At 33.8% G+C, this 22,980-nt stretch overlaps 3 protein-coding genes across 3 annotated transcripts; 2 read left to right on the forward strand and 1 right to left on the reverse strand.

Annotated features, from left to right (window-relative positions):
- Window positions 1-5,769: 5,769 nt before the first annotated feature.
- On the forward strand, window positions 5,770-7,809 carry LOC104119028 (GCN5-related N-acetyltransferase 10, chloroplastic-like). The gene is made up of 4 exons (XM_009630422.3): window positions 5,770-6,238; window positions 6,962-7,014; window positions 7,153-7,311; window positions 7,401-7,809. Exons 1-4 carry the CDS (start codon window positions 5,879-5,881, stop codon window positions 7,636-7,638), a joined length of 810 nt encoding a protein of 269 aa, XP_009628717.1. The 5' UTR covers window positions 5,770-5,878; the 3' UTR covers window positions 7,639-7,809.
- Window positions 7,810-11,290: 3,481 nt separating this feature from the next.
- On the reverse strand, window positions 11,291-13,624 carry LOC104119027 (pentatricopeptide repeat-containing protein At4g25270, chloroplastic). Its single transcript, XM_009630421.4, has one exon. It carries the CDS (start codon window positions 13,420-13,422, stop codon window positions 11,785-11,787), a length of 1,638 nt encoding a protein of 545 aa, XP_009628716.1. The 5' UTR covers window positions 13,423-13,624; the 3' UTR covers window positions 11,291-11,784.
- An 8,113-nt stretch (window positions 13,625-21,737) lies between these two features.
- Window positions 21,738-22,953, forward strand: LOC104096251 (uncharacterized). Its single transcript, XM_009602601.4, has 3 exons — window positions 21,738-21,974; window positions 22,075-22,223; window positions 22,309-22,953. Exons 1-3 carry the CDS (start codon window positions 21,858-21,860, stop codon window positions 22,352-22,354), a joined length of 312 nt encoding a protein of 103 aa, XP_009600896.1. The 5' UTR covers window positions 21,738-21,857; the 3' UTR covers window positions 22,355-22,953.
- The last annotated feature ends 27 nt before the right edge of the window (window positions 22,954-22,980 follow it).

Consider the following 22,980-nt stretch of genomic DNA (forward strand, 5'->3'; position numbering starts at 1 on the left):
TACATAGTATATAAGTCATATTCGATAGTATACATCTTAAGATATACTATATATACCATCTTAAGATATATATATATATATATATATATATATATATATATATATATATACACACACACACACACACATACACACTATATTATATATACATCTTATATATACACACACTATACTATATATACATAGTATATAAGTCATATTCGATAGTATACATCTTAAGATATATATAATATATATAGTAAGATGTATATATATATTATAGTATAGTATAGTATATACTATATATACAACTTAAGATATATAAGCTATATTCGATATACATATATATATATATATAAGCTTATATATATACTATACTATACTATAATATATATACATACATCTTAAGATATATATATATATATATATACACACACACTATACTATATATACATCTTATATAGACACACACTATACTATATATACATAGTATATAAGTCATATTCGATAGTATATATCTTAAGATATATACAATATATATAGTAAGATGTATATATATTATAGTATAGTATAGTATATACTATATATACAACTTAAGATATATAAGCTATATTCGATATATTCGATATATATATATATATATATATATATATATATATATATATATATATATATATATAAAAGCTTATAATAATATATATACATCTTAAGATATATATATATATATACACACACTATACTATATATACATAGTATATAAGTCATATTTGATAGTATACATCTTAAGATATACTATATATACATCTTAAGATATACTATATATACATGTATATCTACTATATATATATCTAGTATATCTAGTATACTATGTATATATAGTATATCTTAAGATGTATGTATAGTATAGTATAGTATATATAGTATATCTTAAGATGTATATATAGTATAGTATATATAGTATATCTTAAGATGTATATATAGTATATCGAATATAGCTTATATATCTTAAGTTGTATATATAGTATATATATATACTATACTATACTATACTATAGTATATAAGCCGTATTCGATAGTAGTATATATATAGGCTTATATATATATGTATATCGAATATAGCTTATATATCTTATGAGATGTATATATAGTATAGACTATAGTATAGTATAAATATAAGCTTATATATATATATATATACTATACTATACTATATTAAACTATATATAAAAGAACAAAAATATTGTAAAGAGATATTCAAATCAATGCATTATATTTTTATTATAGCATTAAAAATCATGGCAATATCTTTCTTAGTCTTCCTCCCCCTTTTGGAATGAGCACAACAAGGTGCTAATACCACCATTGAGAAGAAAAAGAAACTAATCAAGATGTGCCAAAATACAAGTTACATATTAATTTACATGGTATCTCTTACAAATTTCATAAATCCTTCAAGGTCCCGGAGGAATTTCCGTTGGTGGTGGCGGAAATGAAGCTTGCTCATCACCGCTTCCAGGCGAAGCATCATCCTCCGCAAGTTCAGCTAGCATTTCTTCGTAAGCTTCGTCTACCTCTGGTTGTGATTCAGCAAGTCCAAAATTTCTTCTTTCCGAACGGATCCAATCTCTGAAAAGTACTGATTTTTTCAAGCTCTCCCTCATAGACGCTCTATAATCACCGAGTTGAAGTCTTGCTTGACTGAAAGTGCTCTCTGATGCCACTGTTGAAGCTTGAATAGTTAAAATATCTCGGGCCATCTTTGAAAGAATCGAAAAGTGTTTTTCTTTGTCCTTCCACCATTCCAAAATATTAAAGGAGCCGTCGGGATTCACTTCCTCAATTCCCTATGACAAATAAACTTCAAGCTCATTTAGTTGTGAAAAATCACTAGTACTAGAACCTTGAGAACCCCTGAACCCTGCCCAAGCACTAAGTGCTCTTACTCCCGCAGTTCTTTTAGATGATTGAGAACTAGAAGAAGAAGGAGTTGGAACATTTGGTCTAGCATGATCTAATGCAACTTGATAAGCATTATAAATAGTTTGAACATTTATTTTAATTGAGGTTATTGCGTTCGGAAGTTTAGACAACTCCTCATCTTCAAGTGCTAAACCATTATAAACAGTTTCATACCAAAATTGAGGACCTCCTAATTTCATAGTAGGATTTAACAATGCAGCAATACTATAAAATAGGGGAAATAGGGAAAAAATATTTTTTAAACTTTTTTCTCATGGAATCAATAGCAAATTGATAAATTTCCCCACCCTCTGAAAAATGATCAAACAAATTTGCAAGTTCTGCAATATAAACTAAACAGTTAGAAATAGTAGGATAATATTGCCCAGAAAATTCATTTGTAGCAATATGGATTTTTTCTAAAAAATCTACAAGCATTTTAACATTAGCCTAATCCGCATTTGTAAAGTGCTCATCATCATCACTTACATGAGCATTAAACGTTGAGTTTATGGGGTTTCTATATTCATATGCAGTAACTAAACTTTCATACATGTAATTCCATCTAGTTGGACAAGGTTTAGGAACCTTTCTTTCTCTTAGGCCAAATTCATCGCATCTTTTAAAATATTCTCTAAGTCTACTTCTACGGTTTGAATAAAAAAGCCAATTAAGAGCCATTTTAACCTTTTCAATTTCAACATTTAAAATTCGCATACCATCACCCACAATTAAATGGTAAATATGATAAATACATCTAACATGAAAAATATTACTAAATACAGGACTTAGTATAGTGGTAAGCAAGGCTACAACATTTGTGTTATTAGTAGCATTATCCATTGAAACTGATATTATTTTATCACTAATGCAAAAATATCTACAAATATCCGCAATCGTGCTAGAAATAAACTGCCCTGTGTGACGTGAATTAATTATTCTATAAGCAATAATGCGCTTTTGCATTATCCAATGCTCATCAATCCAATGACTGGTAACAGTAAGGTAATCACAGTCATTACCACTTCTACCAATATCAGTTGTAATAGCAATACGATAATTTATATGAGTAAATAAATAGCGCAAATATTGTTCATATTCATGTTTATATTTATAAATATCACTCTTTACGGTTGTGCGAGGAAAACCTTTATAAGTAGGATTATAAATTTTTTTAATATAATGCACAAAGTGGGGGTTAGAAGGGAAACTATAGGGTAAGCACATAACAGTGACCATTTTTGCCAATTCTTCCCGATCTTTTTTTGGATCATAATATAAAATATCACCGGTAACAGTGTTAATTCCCGGTTGAAATTGATTTGACCCGGTACTAAGGTCAGCCTGACTAGGTGCACTTGTCCCCTCAGCCAAAGCTTTCATACGAAAATATCTAGCTTTATCTTGAGGGTGTAGCAATATGTGTCTAGTCAAACTTTCCGTCCCCCTCCCCCGACTTCCAACATATTGAAAAACTAACTCTTTGCCACAAGTTTTACACTTAGCCCTATTTTTTTCTCTTAGTTGAGTAAAAAATTGCCAAACAAGAGATGTTTCTGCCCGTTTAGGAGGTTGTCTAGAAAAAGTAGGGGCACTAATAGGAGGGTCAGACGGGGGATCATCTAGATTATTATTAGTTGGGTTAACTTCAGGAGCAGGACTAGTGGGTGTATCATCATCCGGTTGCGTTTCATCAATATCTATTTCTTCATCATCATTTTCATCAATAGTTAGATTACCATAAAGAGCATTCATATATTCATGATTTAATTGTTCACCGGGTGCAATATTATGGAAAAATTAACTCTCGGTAAATTGTAATAAACTATTATCACTATCAAGAATAGAAGGTGTAGGACGGGCAACATGTTTGGGTCGGGGAGCCGGGGGAAGTGGAGGAGGAACATATTGGCCACTAGATTCACCACTTTTCGATTTTCCCTTATTTTTACTAAACATATTTTTTAAGGAATAAGTCATCTTAATTAATCAAGCAAAGTAAATAAAACAAACAAAATTATAATATTAAAACTTAAGAGTTGGAACGAGTTTACCGAATTGACGAACAACTTGTTGGAAATTGATTATCGTTGAAGACTTTAATTCACCAACTTCATAATTGTTTCACAAAATGTAACAATAACGTAAGCAATAGTAGCAATTATAGAAGTAAATTAGAGAGAGATTGTGATAGATTTGATGATTTTGTAAGAAAAAAATGAAATAATGATGGAGTTTTTATAGTTGAAAATAGGGAAAAAGTGTAATTATAAAAAGTTTGGGATTAAAACAAAGTTGAGGGATTAAATGGCTATTTCATAAATAGCCAACGGCTATTTTTGACAGCCTAACGGTTTTTAAAAAAAAAATAGCCATTGGGCCCGCTAGGCCCGCTAAGGGACCGGACGGGTCCCGGTCCGGTCCCGGGCCCTGGCGGGCCAAATGATCCCGGGCCTAACGGACCCAAATCATAGGACGGGCCCACGAGACCGGACCAGGCCCGCTAAAACCGGACCAAACGGTCCTGACCCGTTTAGCCGTTTGGCCCGCGGTCCTGGGCCGGTCCCGGGCCTGGACCGACCCACTTGCCAGCCCTGGACCAGCCCACTTGCCAGCCTTACCCAAAAGCCTCAACTTTTAAATCTATTCTGCTACTCTTATTGAAACTAAATTAGTTCTAATATCTTGAGTAGCAAGCCACAAGGTATTGGATATCTTTCCTCTCGTTTGATTTAGATTTCTCTTGTTGGATGTTAATCTTCTAATAAATTTTATTCTTAACTTTCCACTCGTGTGACTTATATTTCTCTTAATTTTGCTTAATTTATTTATCATACGATAGAATAGTGGGATGAATTATTATGGACATCTTGATTCATCACTTCTTTAAATAGTAGAAGCGCCTAGAGACTTTTGCCAAAGTCCTATCTAACTTCAACTTGCGATTGTTACATGATGTTTTTAAAAAAAAATATTGAGAAATTAACTGAATCGTACCGATACCGAAGAGAAACCGAGATGATTGGGACCGTTCCGAAAAGTTTAATTTTGGTTATGATATAAATTTTATAAAATAATCGACCGCGCCGAATCATTGACACCCTAAATGCAACCTATAAATTGCAAATATCAAAAAAGACTGATAAATAGCAAAATATTGCGACTTATAGATTATTACATATAACAAATGAAATGCGAGTTATAAATCAAAAATAAAAAACGCGACTTATAAATTAGAAATACAATCATTAACGCGAACACACTTTTTGCACATTGTTTTGACTAATAATTCTCCTCGATGTATTCCACCATTTTCGACAGCGAATGAAGTAAAGTCGCTTGATTTGGTTTGATTTTTACATAACCTAACATTCAACTTCCAATTCCGTTATAGCTTCGTCCTAGTAAAAAGTATAAAAGTAAAGCTTATTAGTTATTCATCAAGTATCCAATTTTTATTGGCAAAAATTACGCCGAAACTATTTGAAATTTGTATATTTTTTGTATATAACATGCACAAACGTATATATACACAAAAAATATATATTTATTTTGAGAGCGGTTGTACAGTGTCATTTTAATATAAATATTATTTATATTTGATCCATTTTTAAAAAGTTAATTGCCCAACCTATTTTTTAGCGGATAACATGGATGAATATTTAATTTTTTTAAAATCCATTTTGTCACGCCAACTTGTTCCCCGTTTATCATGATCTCTTCAAACTTTTTCTTTTAAAGAATTATTTTTTAAGTTGTTGGTTGTTATTAAGTAACCGTCTTTACCCCCAAATATTTGAAGTATGTAAAAGACTAGACAACAGAGGAGAATCAGTCGAGCACAATTTATAAAAGCATACGGAAATCTCAACTGAAAAACTGAACCCCACAATTCAAGTGAGAAATATCTACCCAAATATGAAGTACTAAGAGGAAAAAAATGGCGCAAATTCAGTGCCAAACAAACTTTCACAGTATTTTCAAGAAAGATCTTTCTTTGAAATGCAAAATCCTACAACCATCTAATGTACTTTACGTTAACAGAAGAAGAGGATTTACATTACAATGTAGTTCATCATTTCCAGTGTCATTAACAAGTAGGGAAGAAGAAGTGGGATTGAAGCATAATGTGGAAGTTGGAAATGTTGGAAAAGAAAGAGTAGATTATGAAGTTGACTGTTTTGCGAATGAGAATGGTTGGAAAGTGAGAAGAATAATTGAGACTAAAGAAGAGATGAGGAAAGTTGCTGCAATTCAAGCTGAAGCCTTTCATAAACCTACTTTTTTTGACTTCTTTAAGGTTCTTTTCAAAACTCCAGTTTTCATTTTGAGTGAATATTGTTTCATGTTTCTTTCTGAAACCCCATTATAATTCTCTTCTTGATTCTCTGTTTGTGGAACTTTTCTTTATCATTTTCTAGTTATCTATTTTGCTATTTTGGCTTGTGAAATAGATAGGTGTAGGAAATGAATATGGTTGCATAATGCGAAAGAAATGTTAGAATTCTGCATTATAATTCCCTCTTTGGTTGGTTGGAAGAGAAACAATCAGAACTAGAAAAAAGGGAAAGATAATCGTTAAACAGTAGAAAGAAGGGGAGTCCTGGGGCAACGGTAAAGTTGTCTCGACTTATAGGTCACGAGTTCGCGCGGTGGAAGTAACCACTAATGCTTTTATTAGGGTAGGTTGTTTACATAATATACCCTTGGGGTGCGGCCCTTTCCCGGACCGCGGGGTGCCTTGTGCACCGGTCTGCCTTTTTAAAAAAAAAAATCGTTAAACAGTATGTTATTGGTAGTTCTGGTAATCTGCATTTGCTATTTGCAAAATATACTATCTAAGATTTTGAGCTTCATAGATGTATCATGTTTTCATTCTTAGTTTGAAACTCTGAATATATTGGATTTTTGAAATAATGGTTTTAAAATTTATAATATATTTGTTGAAATTTTACAAATATTATGGTTTATGCGTCAGTGACATACATTTTTATATCCACATAATAAAATGAGAATTATGCAGGCAAAACTACTTTCAGGACTTGTTAACAGACTAAGGAATTCAACACCAGACAGGTAAACATCAAACATTTTGAATGTGAGACATTAATTTTTCTTTTCTGTTTTAATTTCCCTTATTGTTAAGAAAATCTAAATGTCATTCTTGTTTGTACTAAACTGAAAATATTTATTAAGAAATTCTTGACTAAACAGGTATGCGTGTTTAGTTGCGGAGCACAATTCTGATGTGGAACAAGATATTGTAGGCGTCGTTTTTGCTACAGTTTTAAGAGATAAAGATGTTCTTCACTACTTTCCTGGAGCTGAGGAATATCTCTACATTTCTGGAATAGCTGTATTGAACAAATTCAGGTCCAACATTCAATACTTTCTCCTCCAATTACTCTTTCATACAACATTATTTGTCACATAAGAATGGTAGTTGATTTGACACATTGCAGGAGGCAGAAAGTTGCAACTGCTTTGCTTAAGGCCTGTGATGTGCTTGCAAGAATTTGGGGTTTCGATTATCTAGTCCTAAGGGCATATGAGGATGATTTTGGTGCTCGACAATTGTATACAAATGCAGGTTACATAGTAGTTTCGAGTGATCCTCTATGGAATTCTACGTTGATTGGTCGAAGAAGACGAGTTCTTATGGTTAAACAGGTCTCACATGAATCAACTAACATTCATTGAAACAAACACTTTGCTTCAAGTCTTTTGACAGTTGCATATCAAATTGGTCATTCAACATACCTGATGATGCTGAGTTAAAAATTAGAATTCTGTAAATTTGATAAATAGTTGAACAAAATTGTTTCAATTGATCTTCAGGAAAGAGTAAGTGTTTCCTGAATCTTGTGAATATTTCCTTTTTCTTCAGAGTTACGTGACTGCTCTGCTGTTCTGAAGTCTTTGCCTCTTAAGGAGACTTATTCTTAGCAAAGTTCAATCTGCATAAGTCAATCTGTTCCTTTGTGTTTAGTCCATTACATTATTTTGACACAACTTTTTATAATTCTAATCCTAAAAGAAAAGGTAAGATGAGATATAACCTTCCTTAAGAAATAAGAAGGAAGTTTTGGTGCTTCTTGAGAAGTATTTTAAGGGGTCGTTTGGTGTCATGACCCGAAATTCCCACCTTCGAACCGTGATTGCGCCTAACATTTCACTTGCTAGGCAAGCCAACATTAGAATAATATTAACTAATTTTTAAACAATCTTTAAATTATTAATAATCAAGGAAACAAAAGCGGAAGCAAAGTTTGAAATATAGTGAAATAATCCATAAAAATAACGGTATCTAAATATCATCCCAGAATTGGTGTCACAAGTGCACGAGCTTCTAGAATAAATACAAATAAAGGTCTGAATAAATAAAGCTGTCTGGAAATAAACACGCAGCTAAAGTAAAATAGACGGGGACTTCAGAACTGCGGACGCCATGCAGTTATACCTCAAGTCTCCTCTGGTAGCTGAAATCCGAGCAAGTCTTTGGTACGCCGCTGAGACCAACTCCAAAATCTGCACAAGAAGTGCAGAGTGTAGTATCAGTACAACCGACCCCATGTACTGGTAAGTGCTGAGCCTAACCTCGACGAAGTAGTGACGAGGCTAAGGCGGTTCACTTACATTAACCTGTACGCAATATTGATAACAACAACAAATAATAAAAATAAATCAAGTAACTCATTTATAATAATTGAAGCCAACTCAGCAGTCATAATCCATTATTATTTCAACCAATTCTGTTGCAGCGTGCAACCCGCTCTCACAATATATTCACATTCAATTCTGTTGCAGCGTGCAACCCGCTCTCACAATATATTCCTTTTAATCAAGTCTGTCATGTATTTATTTCAATCAAGTATATATATAGACTTTTAAATAAGTCTGTTGCAGCGTGCAATCTGATCCCCCAATATTGACTTTTTAATAAGTCTGTTGCGCCGTGCAACCCGATCCTCCAATATTGACTTTTTAATAAGTCTGTTGCGGCGTGCAACCCGATCCTCCAATATATATCCATTTCAATCAATTCTGTTGCGGCGTGCAACCCGCTCCTCCAACATATTCATTTATCAATTCTTATAGAAGAAATTTTTCCGATAAATGCAACAATTAATATAAAACTATAAGACAACAAGCATACAATAATTATGATTTAATTATGAAACAAACAATGACAAATAGCAAATTATTATGGAAATCAGGGAGAAAATAGGCAGTTTAATATTCAATATGCTAAATGTCAAATAACAATTAAGACACATAATTCAAATAGCATGTAACAATTAATGCAAGAATTCAAGGATTAATGTTTGACAAAGTATAGGAGAGAAACAATTATTATAATAATTAATTCATGATTTAAAATAATTTATGATTTTTCAAGTAAGTAGGCAAACTGTCAATTTGACGATGTATAGACACTCGTCACCTCGCCTATACGTCGTTCACATGCATTTCACATAACAAATAATTTAAGGGTTCTATTCCCTCAAGTCAAGGTTAACCCCGACACTTATCTCGCTTTGCAAATTCCAATCAATTATTCAACCACAGCTTTTCCTTTTAAATTTGCCTCCGAAAGCTTCAAATCTATTCACAAACAATTCGATATATTTAATACGAATCAAAGGAATTAATTCCATATGAATTTACAAATTTTTCGGATAAAAATCCGAAATTCATTAAAATATTCGGCAATGGGACCCACGTCTCAAATCCCGAAAAAACTCGTGAAATCCGAACACCCGTTCCGATACGAGTTCAACCATACAAAATTTGTCCAATTCTGATATTAAATGGACCTTCAAATCTTAATTTTTCGTTTTTGGAAAGTTTTACAAAAATTCCAATTTCTTCCATCTAAATCCGAAATAAATGATGAATATAGGCTTAGATTTATGAAATACAATCACTATATGATAAAGAACACTTACCCAGTTCGAAATCGTGAAAAACTCCTTTGAAATTGCCCCTAAGCCGAGTTATAATTGAGGGTTTGTGAAAAATGGGAAAAATCCCGTTTTGGTTCTGTTATAAGTCACAGGGGTCAGGCCTTCTTCGCGTTCGCGATGAGTAGCAGCCCGTGGCTTTCCTGTTCGCGAAGGCCTCCCCCCCTCCCCCCCGGGCCTTCGCGTTCGCGATGAAGGAATGATCAACCCTCCCCCAGGTGTGCCTAACACTACGCGTTCGCGAAGGGTAATGCCCTCATCGCTTCGCGTTCGCGAAAAAGAAAACTTCAGCTGCCCAGTTTACTCTTCGCGTTCGCGAGAGTACCTTCGCAAACGCGAAGAAGGACATGCCAGAACACATGCTGCAGCAAAATACCAGATTTTCAAAGTCCAAAACATCCCGTAGCCTATCCGAAACTCACCCGAGCCCTCGGGGCTCCAAACCAAACATGCACACAAGTCTTAAAACATCATACGAACTTGCTTGCGCGATCAAATCGCCAAAATAACACCTAGAACTACGAATCGGACACCAAATCAAATGAAGTTTTCAAGAAAACTTCAAAACTTATATTTTTACAACCGGACGTCCGAATCATGTCAAATCAACTCCGATTCTCACCAAATTCGGCAGACAAGTCATAAATATTATATTGGACCTATACCTGGCTCCGGAACCAAAATACGGACCCGAGGTCAATAAATCCAACATCAGTAATTTCTTAGAAATCACTAAGCTTTCAAGCTTTTAATTTTCATCAAAATTCCATATCTCGGGCTAGGGACCTCGGAATTCGATTCCGGGCATACGCCCAAGTCCCAAATCACAATACGGACCTACCGAAATTGTCAAAACACTAATCCGGGTCCGTTTGCTCAAAATGTTGACCAAAGTCAACTTAGTTGAGTTTTAAAGTTCTATTTCACATTTTAATCCATTTTTCACAAAAAAAACTTTCCGAAAAATTGTATGGACTGTGCACGCAAGTCGAGGAATGATAAATGGTGCTTTTCGAGGTCTTAGAACACAAAATTACTTATTAAATTTAAAGATGGCATCTTGGGTCATCACATTTGGTAGGATGCATTAGCTTGCTTTTGGTATTACTAATCCCTTATTTGGTACACTTTTTCAATTTATGTATTACTAATGCAAGTATTAGTTATACAACGTATTTGGTACTATCCTATGCATAACTGATACATAGCAAACTATGGTATTAGCAATAACAAAGCTATTAATGCATGCATTAGCATGGTTAAAGACAACATCGTCCCTAAAGTCCCTTAAAGCTAAAGAATATGGAGGACATTTTTGTAAACAGCTAATTTTTCTTAAAAATTATGCAATGCATTTTAATTTTTAATACACCACACAACAGTGGATAAGAAATAATCTATGCATAGCTAATGCTTGCATTACTAACACATGCATTACTAATCACTGCATTACTAATACACCTTATTCAACATTATTCTTGTACATCCTACCGACCCCTAAGTATCTTCACAGATCACATCAGCAATTGGGATGATGGCTATTTTCATAGTCTAAGTAAAACTGGAAATTTTTTGGTTGCGTTTCTGTGAAACTCACTAAAATATCATACAGCTCTTCCCCGATACCATGGTTATTAAAAAAAAAACAATAAAATAAGATCGTACAGCTCTTCAAGCAGTTTTCTCGTTAATTTCAAGGGATCATGGGAAATTAGATATGATCCACACACTCTGCAGTCAGCACACATAAATCATTCCCCTGAAGTTTGCATTCCTCCACATATCACTAAATTTTACCATCCCAAAATATCAATTTACTTGAAAAACTTATTTCCACTTTCCTTACTGAAAAATCATTGGCAAAATGTCATTTCAAGAAACTTTAACATCTTTTGTATGGTATCGAAGTATCTAATCCTCGTTCTACCATCATTAGCTTTATTCTCTTTACATCCTCTAGTAGACCAGCATTGTTGTAAATCTTCATCAAAAGTTCAAAATTATGCTCATTATCTGGTTCCAACTCGAACAGACGTTCCGCAGCTATCTCTCCTATTTTAACATTGCTATGTCTGTAGCAAGCATATAACAGTGCACCCCAAATGGTTGGTCCAGCTTCAAATTCCATTCTCTTCATTACTAAATCAAAAGCTTTGTCTATCAATCCTATCCTTCCATATAGATTCACCATACAACTATAATGTTCCATCCTTGGACTAATATCATACCTCTCTTTCATTATTCTAAACAACCTCTCCCCATCCTCTAGTTTCCCTAAATGAGCACAAGTCGACAGCAATGACACAAATGTAACTCCATCTGGTGCGGCACCAAATTTCACCATCTTCTCAAAGTACGATAGAGCTTCAGGGTGCTTAGAGTGAGCTGAAATGACCGAATTCCATGATACCACATCTCGTTCGTGCATATGTTCAAATAACCATCGCACTTGCTTCAACTTTTTTTGGTCCGAATAGAAGTCAACCAAAGAGTTAACAACAGACAATTCTTGATTAGTCCCTCGACGAAGAACCCATCCATGAATTTGTTTACCAATTGAGAAAGGTAATCTGGCCACAAGTAATGCTGATATAGAGACAGAGTCAGGTAATATTCCATCACGTATCATAAGACGAAACAAGTTGAACGCCTCACTAATAAGCTCATGCCTAATGTATCCGATGAGCATTGAATTCCAAGAAACCAAATCTTTTGTCCCAATTTGATCAAAGAGTTTCCGAGCCTTAACGATATCACCACATTTGGCGTACATATCAACAAGCGCGTTTAAAATAAACCCATTACTTTCCAACCCACGACGAATCACATGCCGATGAACTTCCTCTCCTGCATGAATCAACCCAACTCCTCCACATGCCTTCAACGCACGTGGGAAAGTGTAACAATCAGGCTCCACACCCTCCTCCACCATCTGAAAATAAATTGCCAGCGCATCTTCAAACAAGCCATTCTCAGCATAGCCAGATATAATCGAATTCCAAGGAAATGCTGAGGCATTTCTCTTTGGCATTTTATCAAACAGTTCGTGTGCCTTCAGGGTTTGTCCACTACACGCATAAAGCCTTATCAGTTTGGATGAAATGCCAACGTTTTTACGTAAAAGTTTCTCGGGGATGAGCCGATGAACACGGATACCATGATCAATAGCCTGTAAATTAAAGCATGTTTCTAAAAGGGAAGCGAAGATTTGTGGGTCGTTAACCTCAGTGCCATTATTTACTGTAGACTCTAATTTAGTGATGACAGTTTCAAGAGCTTCAAGTTTGGTTTTGGGAGGGCTTCTTTGATTGAAAACCAGCTGGTTTTGGCGTGATTTTGGAAGACTGATGTGGGTTTTACGGTTTACCCAAGTCTGTTTTGGATTTTGCAGTTTCCTAATTTTTGTGTTTTCGTTTGTAAAAGAGAAAGTTGGGTATGCGGATTTTGCACAGGGATAGGGAGATCTGAAATTAATGCTAATGGAAATGTTTTGCTGCAATGGCAGAGCCATTATCTCCATCTACAATGTCTGTCTGTTCCAGTGAACTAATGAAGAATCTTCACCTCTTTACAGTTGCTTGTAAACATCCATCTAAAAGCATTTTCAGGCAAAGAAGTAAAAGCCCTGGGACAAAGAGTCCTATGCCCTGGCGTGCCTCCACGTGTATGTCGAGTCATATAATATATGATTTATTGAATTTGGAGTTTAGACATGATTCCCTCTTGCTAGTTATATATTTGTGGTACTGCATATGTATGTCTGAGTTATGCAGTATACGGTTATTGAATGTGGAGTTTAGACATTGTTCTATCTTGCTAGCTATGTATTTGTGGTACTGCTTGTGTGTCGACTCATGTCGTATACGATTTATTGAATTTGGAGTTTAGATATGGTTCCTTCTTGCTAGCTATGTATTTGTAGAACTGCATATGTATGTCGAGTCATGTAGTATATCGTTTATTGAATTTGAAGTTTAGACATGGTTCCTTCTTGCTAGCTGTGTATTTGTGGTATGCATGTATATGTCGAGTCATGTAGTATATGATTTATTAAATTTGAAGTTTAGACATGATTCTTTCTTGCTAGCTATGTATCTGTAATACTGCATGCATATATCGAGTCATGTCGTATACGATTTATTGAATATGGAGTTTAGACATGGTTCCTTCTTGCTAGCTATGTATTTGTAGTACTGCATGTGTATGCCGAGTCATGTTGTATACCATTTATTGAATTTGAAGTTTAGACATGGTTCCTTCTTGCTAGCTATGTATTTGTGGTATGCATGTGTATGTCGAGTCATGTAGTATATGATTTATGAAATTTGAAGTTTAGACATGGTTCCTTCTTGCTAGCTATGTATTTGTAGTACTGTATGTGTATGCCGAGTCATATAGTATACCGTTTATTGGATTTGATGTTCAGAAATGGTTCCTTCGTGCTAGCTATGTATTTGTAGTACTACATGTGTATGCCGAGTCATGTAGTATACCGTTTATTGAATTTGAAGTTTAGACATGGTTCCTTCTTGCTAGCTAGGTATTTGTGGTATGCATGTGTATGTCGAGTCAAGTAGTATATGATTTATTAAATTTGAAGTTTAGACATGGTTCCTTCTTGCTAGCTATGTATTTGTAGTACTACATGTGTATGCCGAGTCATATAGTATACCGTTTATTGAATTTGATGTTCAGAAATGGTTCCTTCTTGCTAGCTATGTATTTGTAGTACTGTATGTGTATGCCGAGTCATGTAGTATATGATTTATTAAATTTGAAGTTTAGACATGGTTCCTTCTTCCTAGCTATGTATTTGTAGTATGCATGTGTATGTCGAGTCATATAGTATATGATTTATTAAATTTGAAGTTTAGACATGGTTCCTTCTTGCTAGCTATGTATTTGTAGTACTACATATATATGCCGAGTCATGTAGTATACCGTTTATTGAATTTAAAGTTTAGACATGGTTCCTTCTTACTAGCTATGTATTTGTGGTATGCATGTGTATGCCGAGTCATGTAGTATATCGTTTATTAAATTTGAAGTTTAGACATGATTCCTTCTTGCTAGCTATGTATTTGTAGTATTGCATGTGTATGCCGAGTCATGTAGTATACAGTTTATTGAATTTGAAGTTTAGACATGGTTCCTTCTTGCTAGCTATGTATTTGTGGTATGCATGTGTATGTCGAGTCATGTAGTATACCGTTTATTAAATTTGAAGTTTAGACATGGTTCCTTCTTGCTAGCTATGTATTTGTGGTATGCATGTATATGTCGAGTCATGTAGTATATGAATTTGAAGTTAAATTTGAAGTTTAGATATGGTTCCTTCTTGCTAGCTATGTATTTGTAATATTGCATGCATTATATCGAGTCATCTCGTATACGGTTTATTGAATTTGGAGTTTAGACATTGTTCCTTCTTTCTAGCTATGTATTTGTAGTACTACATGTGTATGCCGAGTCATGTTATATACCGTTTATTGAATTTGAAGTTAAATTTGAAGTTTAGACATGGTTCCTTCTTGCTAGCTATGTATTTGTAGTATTACATGTGTATGCCGAGTCATGTAGTATACCGTTAATTGAATTTGAAGTTTAGACATGGTTCCTTCTTGCTAGCTATGTATTTGTGGTATGCATGTGTATGTCGAGTCATGTAGTATACCGTTTATTAAATTTGAAGTTTAGACATGATTCCTTCTTGCTAGCTATGTATTTGTGGTATGCATGTGTATGTCGAGTCATGTAGTATACCGTTTATTAAATTTGAAGTTTAGACATGGTTCCTTCTTGCTAGCTATGTATTTGTGGTATGCATGTGTATGTCGAGTCATGTAGTATACCGTTTATTAAATTTGAAGTTTAGACATGGTTCCTTCTTGCTAGCTATGTATTTGTGGTATGCATGTGTATGTCGAGTCATGTAGTATATGATTTATTAAATTTAAAGTTTAGGCATGATTCTTTCTTGCTAGCTATGTATTTGTAATGCTCCATGCATATATCGAGTCATGTAGTATGCAGATTATTGAATTTGGAATTTAGACATGATTTCTTCTTGCTAGCTATGTAGTTGTAGTAGCTAAGCTTTAGGCATTGAAGTCAAGAATATATCCATGTCCGGAGGGTAGAGTTCGTTTTTTATATCTTCTTTAATTATTTTTCCTGTATTGCCCATGAAGTTATTTGGATTTTATTTTAATACAAACAGGTATTTTTCTTCACTTGTTTTTTCAGTTTCTCTTGTTCTTAGAGCTCCCAAGGTTACTCAAAGTCGTATTTCAAGCGGATTGATTGTTTGTCGTGTCAACTGACTATTAGCCACCAAAGTTGCAGAGCTGTATTCCCCTGAGCAGATAAAAAGTTCAATGATGTAACATTTTGGCTCCATCTGCTTTACTTAATGAAGATTTAAATTCGAATCATTTAGATCATAGTCTTTCAAATATTTCTAAAGACTCTCTATAATAGAAAGAAATTGTGTCTTGTTATATCATTAAATTAATTTTGGATCATGTCCAATTCTAGTCCTAAAAAGAATAAGCGGTCACTGCAAATATAATCCGGTTTAAAAGTCCGTAATCGAATCCCACAGAGAACTAAGATTTTGATGTAACTGTTAAGTATCACTAAAAATACAAGCTCGAACAATTTTTAATTTATAAATATTAAGATTTTGTTTTCTTACTAATTAACTAGCAAATTAAAATATAAATTAACCAAATTTATAAACAATTTATATCACGCAGATCATATCTGCTATCCAGAAAAAATTAACCAAATTTATTTCTTTCTGGAATTTTCTATTCCTTGGATACACAAGTGGAATCTAGAAGTCGGATTCACTGAAGAACAAGTCTCATGCTTATACAGGACTTTTTACAATAATTTTTGGGATAAGCTAATGAAGAAGGATCCCAAAACAAAAACCTTATATGGTCAAGAACTCTTGGATTCAATCGAGATGACAATTCAAGAATATTCCAGCAAACCTCAGAAAGAGGTAATTGATGACAGTTCAGTAAGGCATATTGCCAGAAGGATCTCCTTTCAAGAAGAAGATAAAGCAGAGATGATTAATAAATACTTGAAAGAGGTCAAAAGAAATTTACTTCATTCCATCAATCAATATGAAAAATCAGATACGTCAATGCAGAGTGAAATAAGCAATGATGATATAGCTGAAGATTCTCAGCCCATTGAAGCAGAAAGAATATTATCTGAAGAAGACTTAAATAAAATAGAAGAATTCATCCGCAAAATGAAAGAAGCGGAAAAGAGACCAGCACGGTGAAACAGCTGGACCCCACAAAACAGTGAAACCGCCGGACCCCACTCAAACAGTAAATACACTGTTTCAACAGTAGATACACTGTTTCAACAGTAGATACACTGTTTCAACAGTAGAAACACTGTAACAGGGACCCACGGGACCCACTTTTTACTGTTCATAGATTCCTTTTCTTTTTCTATTTATAGAATTCATTCGTTCATTCTTCAGAGGCAGACGTTGAGACTCCCTCTCTCTAGAATTCTCTCTCTCTCTCTCTCTCTCTAAGAGTAAGTAAAGAGTTAGTTTAAAGTTTGTAGATTGTAATAGAAGATCAAGTAAATAAAAGTTTTTCGGTTCTTCATCTTCAGGGCCTTGCTTCTTGGCCACAAGGTACATATTTCTGTCTTTTCTTAGTTAGCTTTTCTTCTAGTCTCTCCTCTCTGGCCGTGACAATGTCCGGCTAAGAGATATCATATCTATGTTGAATATCTAACTTCTCTCCTATATACACCATGAAAGCGACGGCATCTATTAAAATATAAATGAGTTTTATATATAGAGTTTTGATTTGGTGTCAAGATGGTTGGTACAGTCTGATATAACACTGCTCTTATTGGCTTTGCCTTAGTGGCTTCATCTAGCCAGCCGTGAACCTCAGCCCGATAAAGGAAGTTAAAAGGGCATCTTCTTTCACGGTTAGAACTGCTAGACACATGGGCTCAATAAAAGTATGTATTATATTATGACAGACCCCTTGCTTGAGTAAAGGTTTTTAACCTTTCATACAGTCATTAAACTATATATAAAATTCAAGTATATTTCAATTCTTATATCCTTACTGATTGTGCGGATTACCGCCAGTCTTTAAATATAAGGATACTGAATTAGCTAGATTAAGAATTTTCAAATATGTTAAAATAGAAATCTTTAACTGGTGGAAACCTTCCAGGCATATAAAAGCCAGATGTGAGGTGTGAAACAAGTCCAGTTCCCGGTCAAACGGTGATTTCTGTTTTAATTTAATTGAGAAGGCATGGCGGATTACCGCCCGCCACTTGATCCTGTTAAATGGTATCAGAGTCTCAAAAATAATAGTAAGTTTGCAGATAGCAGATATGCTGATAAACCTAGAATGCAGACTTATTATTACAATCGTCCTACTCCTCAAGATGTTTTAATAGAGGAACGTGATTGGAATCAGACTAATATGTCTTATAGTGGTTCCGAAATCTATGAATGGAATCTTGATAGTTTGACTGATAGGCAATTAACTATTCTTGTACATAGAATGCTTATGTATGTAACTATCTGTAAAAGCGTAAAAAATACAGATAGGAATATTTGCAGAATGATTGTTGCAGGTTTTACTGGCCAACTGCGTGGCTGGTGGGACAATTATTTGACTATAGAAGAAAGAGTAATGGTTATTAATGCTCAAGCCACTGACGAAGGAGTTGATAACTTAGGCATGGTCCTAGTGGCAAATAGGGAAGATGCCGTTTATACCCTTATTCTTACTATATTAGAACACTTTAATGGTAGATTTACCAACCAGAACGAGACTGTTCGTACTCTCCTTAATAGCCTTAGATGTAAGACTTTAAGTGAGTTTAGATGGTATAAAGACACTTTTATGAGTAGAGTGATGGAACTACCAGAAAATAAGCTTGAACATTGGAAAGCTAAGTTTATAGATGGCCTTCCTTCTTTATTTGCTGAAAGAGATAGAAAAATTTTAAGAGGTAGTTATGGTGAAATTCCATACAGAGACTATACCTATGGTAAGTTGATAGGAATTTGCACACAAGAAGGGTTAAACCTGTGCAATGAATTAAGATTGTCCAGACATCTTAAAATGGATAAGCTTAAGGAAAGAAACCAATTAGGAGACTTTTGCACCCAGTTCGGTTTACCCGAGACTTCTACTCATAGGAAGAAGAAACATAAGTATCATAGATACCCCAACCAAGACAGTCCTTATAGGAGGAAGAGATCTAGATATAGATCCAAAGAAGAACGAGAAGCTAAGAAAGCCCATCGTAAGGCTACTAGATTTACCAAAAATAGGTCTAAGAGAGACCTAGCTGACATTAAGTATTATAAGTGTGGTAAATTTGGCCATATAGCTCCGAATTGTAAGCTTCAAAAGCTGAAAACCTTAGGACTAGACGATGAGTTACATGATAAGGTTTATGGTTTGTTATACACTTCTGGATCAGAATCGGATTATTATTCTGAGTCAGAATCCGAAGCTGAAATAGATTTACTTGATTTATCTGATAGTGATAAAAATGTTGATAATACTTGTACAACTTGCAAAGGTGATACATGTGCTTGTGATGATGAATTTTATAAATTACAATCACAATTTGAAAATTTAAATATGAAAACTATTACATCTGATAATGTAATAGAACTTTTAAAAGAAGTTACTGATGAAAAACTTCGTGAAAAAATTATTAATTTGGCACTAGTTCAAGTTCTAATTCAAGTTCTAAATTTGCAAAACCTTTTGAAAAAGAATTTGAATATTCTCCGCCTTATTCTTTACTGGAGGTTAATAACCGTCTTTTAAATAAAAATGCAACTCCTGCAATAAATTCTTCTTTCGATGATTTAAAAATTGAAGTTGAAAACTTGAAACGAGAGATTAAATCTCTTAAACAAAATCAAATGATTTGTGATCATAGGATTACTCAGATTGAGAAAATCAATTCTCCAGCTGAGAAATCTAATGATAAAAATAAAAGTATTTTTGAAAATGATATTGAAGAAAAACCTATTAGTTTTAATCCTAAACATGATATGTTTTTAGGAATGATGCAAATTATTACTGCTCACAAATGGTATATTAAATGTACTATTCTCATTGATAATAATTTTTCTATTACAAACATTGCCATGATTGATAGTGGAGCAGATGTTAGCTGCATTCAAGAAGGTTTAATACCTACGAAATATTTTCAAAAAACTACTCATATGGTTAGATCTGCATCCGGACATGCTTTAGATATAAAGTATAAATTGCCTAATACGGGTATTTGTCAGAATAAAGTTTGTATTCCTCACTTCTTTTTCTTGGTTAAAAATCAGTTATACCCTCCAATTATACTTGGAACACCGTTTATTAACGCTATTTATCCTTTTACCAGCATTGACTCGAAAGGTTTTACTGCTACTTATAAGGATAAAGAGATTAGTTATAATTTTGTTACGGATCCAGTAACTAGAGATATTAATGCTTTAATTGATATGAAGCAAAAACATGTTGATTCTTTATAATTAGAATTGTTTAGTATGAATATATTTAATACTTTAAATTCTACTAAAGTACAGGAAAAAATCAAATTGATTTCCGAGCAGATTGCTATTGATATTTGTGATGAGCATCCTAGTGCTTTTTGGAATCGAAAAAAGCATATTGTCACTCTTCCATATGAAGACAATTTCTCTGAGAATGATATTCCTACTAAATCTAGACCTTGTCAGATGAACGCAGAATTAGTAGAATTTTGCAAAAAAGAGATTGATAGTTTGCTATCAAAGGGTCTGATAAAACCCTCAAAATCTCCTTGGTCATGTACAGCCTTTTATGTTAATAACGCAGCTGAAAAGGAACGTGGTGTTCCTAGATTAGTCATAAATTATAAGCCCTTGAATAAATATTTAAAGTGGGTTAGGTATCATATTCCTAATAAAAGAGATTTATTGTCTAGATTATATGGCGCCAATATATTTTCAAATTTTGATTTAAAATCTGGATATTGGCAGATTCAAATATTTAAAGAGCATACTTATAGAACTGCTTTTAATGTTCCATTTGGGCAATATGAATGGAATGTTATGCCTTTTGGTTTGAAAAATGCCCCTTCAGAATTCCAAAAAATTATGAATGATATTTTCAACCCCTATCTTAAACTTCATGCAAAGTTTCAAATAAATTGGAACGGGGGAATAACTTTTATATCAATTAGGTTCCAACAATTTATATCATTACCGATAAAATGAGGATGTTAAGAGTAGATAATTTCTAAAATAAAAAATATTATATATATTTTTTTTGGATAGACTAAAAAGTAAATTATTATATAAAATAGGACGAGGAGTAGGACTAATATTCTATCAGTTTTAAAATTCTTAAATTTCATTAACAATTCAATAAATATGCACTTAACATGAGTTATGTTAAAAAATTGACCAACAACAATATGGGGTCTAAGGAGGATAATGTGTACGCAGACCTTATCTCTATCCTATGGGTAGAGAGATTATTTCCGATAGACCCTCAACTTAGTAAAAAAATATTTTTCAACAGATTGAACAAGAAAATAATAATAATAAGCCCTGTTAAAAATACTGAAGATAAAATCTTAACAACAATAAAATAACAAAATACTAAGAAAATTGAAGCAAGGAGAACAACAGGTAATAATGGAAATTGAGCGATAAGAAAATACGAGAACGATAATAATAATAATAATAATAATAATAATAATAATAATAATAATACCGAAAATGTAAAAAGATTGAGCAACTTTACTAATTGGCAAACAAACGTTCTTTTTTTCATGTGGTGGTGAACAATTTTACTAACAACTGCTCTCTATAGACTTTTCTCCTTGTTCGGCACAGCAAAACTGAAAGCCTAGGAGATATACAAAGGGCGCATTCGAATGATTCCACCACTCCTGCGCACGTTAGCAAAAGGCTCCATTGTCCTTATTGGTGGATCCATCACTATCTCTGCACTCACCACTTCAATCCTTCGCCGTAAAGCCTTAATTAACAAGGTAAGTTATTGGTTTTTTCCTTTTTCTTTTGATAATATATTTTCTGTGTTTCAGAAAATCAAGATTTTCATATTTTTGTGTGGCATTATTATATGTGCAGGAAAAGTTGGGGAAGTTTTGTGGGTGTTGTAAAGGAAAGGGATTTTATATATGTAAGCTGTGCAAGGGAAATGGTACAATAAGGTGGTCTCCACTGTATGATCCTGTGTTTATAAATCCATGTGTTTGTCCTACTTGCGATGGTCAGAAGTGAGTTGCCTGAATTAATTCAATTTTAATCTGCATATACAAATGTGAACTGTAAAAGTTTTAATTTTTTTGTTAAATTTTGTAGGGTACAGCGATGTCTCAATTGTTTGGGAGATGGACGGGTAGTATAATTTAGAGTAAAAGGCATTCCATGAAATGCACTCTACCTGTTCGATATAAAGACTATGCCAACATTGGTTTCCAAAGGCAGAAGCAATTTTATCTTTGCCTTAAAAATGTGTGATTCTTTTAACAAAAAAAAGGTTATGTATTGTCTTTTAGTTGCTATCTATATCACACCTCTAGGGGTGTACGTTGTGTGAATGCATGATGTTTTGTGCAATGAAGCTAGGGGGAATCAGGGTCATTTCTGGTGCTGATTCCTGAAATTGAACGAGTAAAGTAGTGCCACGAATAAATGGAGCAAAAAAAGAAGCAAGGGGAGTTGTTCTCATTTGTCTGCTGCTCGGAAGCAAGGCTTTTTTATGGATCCAAATTGGGGTGTAGGATTGATGATGATAATGTCATTGATGTTTAAATTCTACCTTTTCCTAATCAAAAAATATAGGTGTCGTTGGCATTTTTAATGTTTATATGTATGTGACCAAGAGTTGAACGTTATTCTGGAGGAACAATCCCATAGTAGGGTTTGCGCTTGTTATGAACACAAATGAGTATTTCATCGAATTTTATTAAAAGCTGCTTAAATACGAATCAATCTTAGGGATGATATGGAATATCAAAGCTATTACTGTGC

Source organism: Nicotiana tomentosiformis, chromosome 3, assembly GCF_000390325.3.
Source record: "Nicotiana tomentosiformis chromosome 3, ASM39032v3, whole genome shotgun sequence".
NCBI classification, from domain to species: domain Eukaryota; kingdom Viridiplantae; phylum Streptophyta; class Magnoliopsida; order Solanales; family Solanaceae; genus Nicotiana; species Nicotiana tomentosiformis.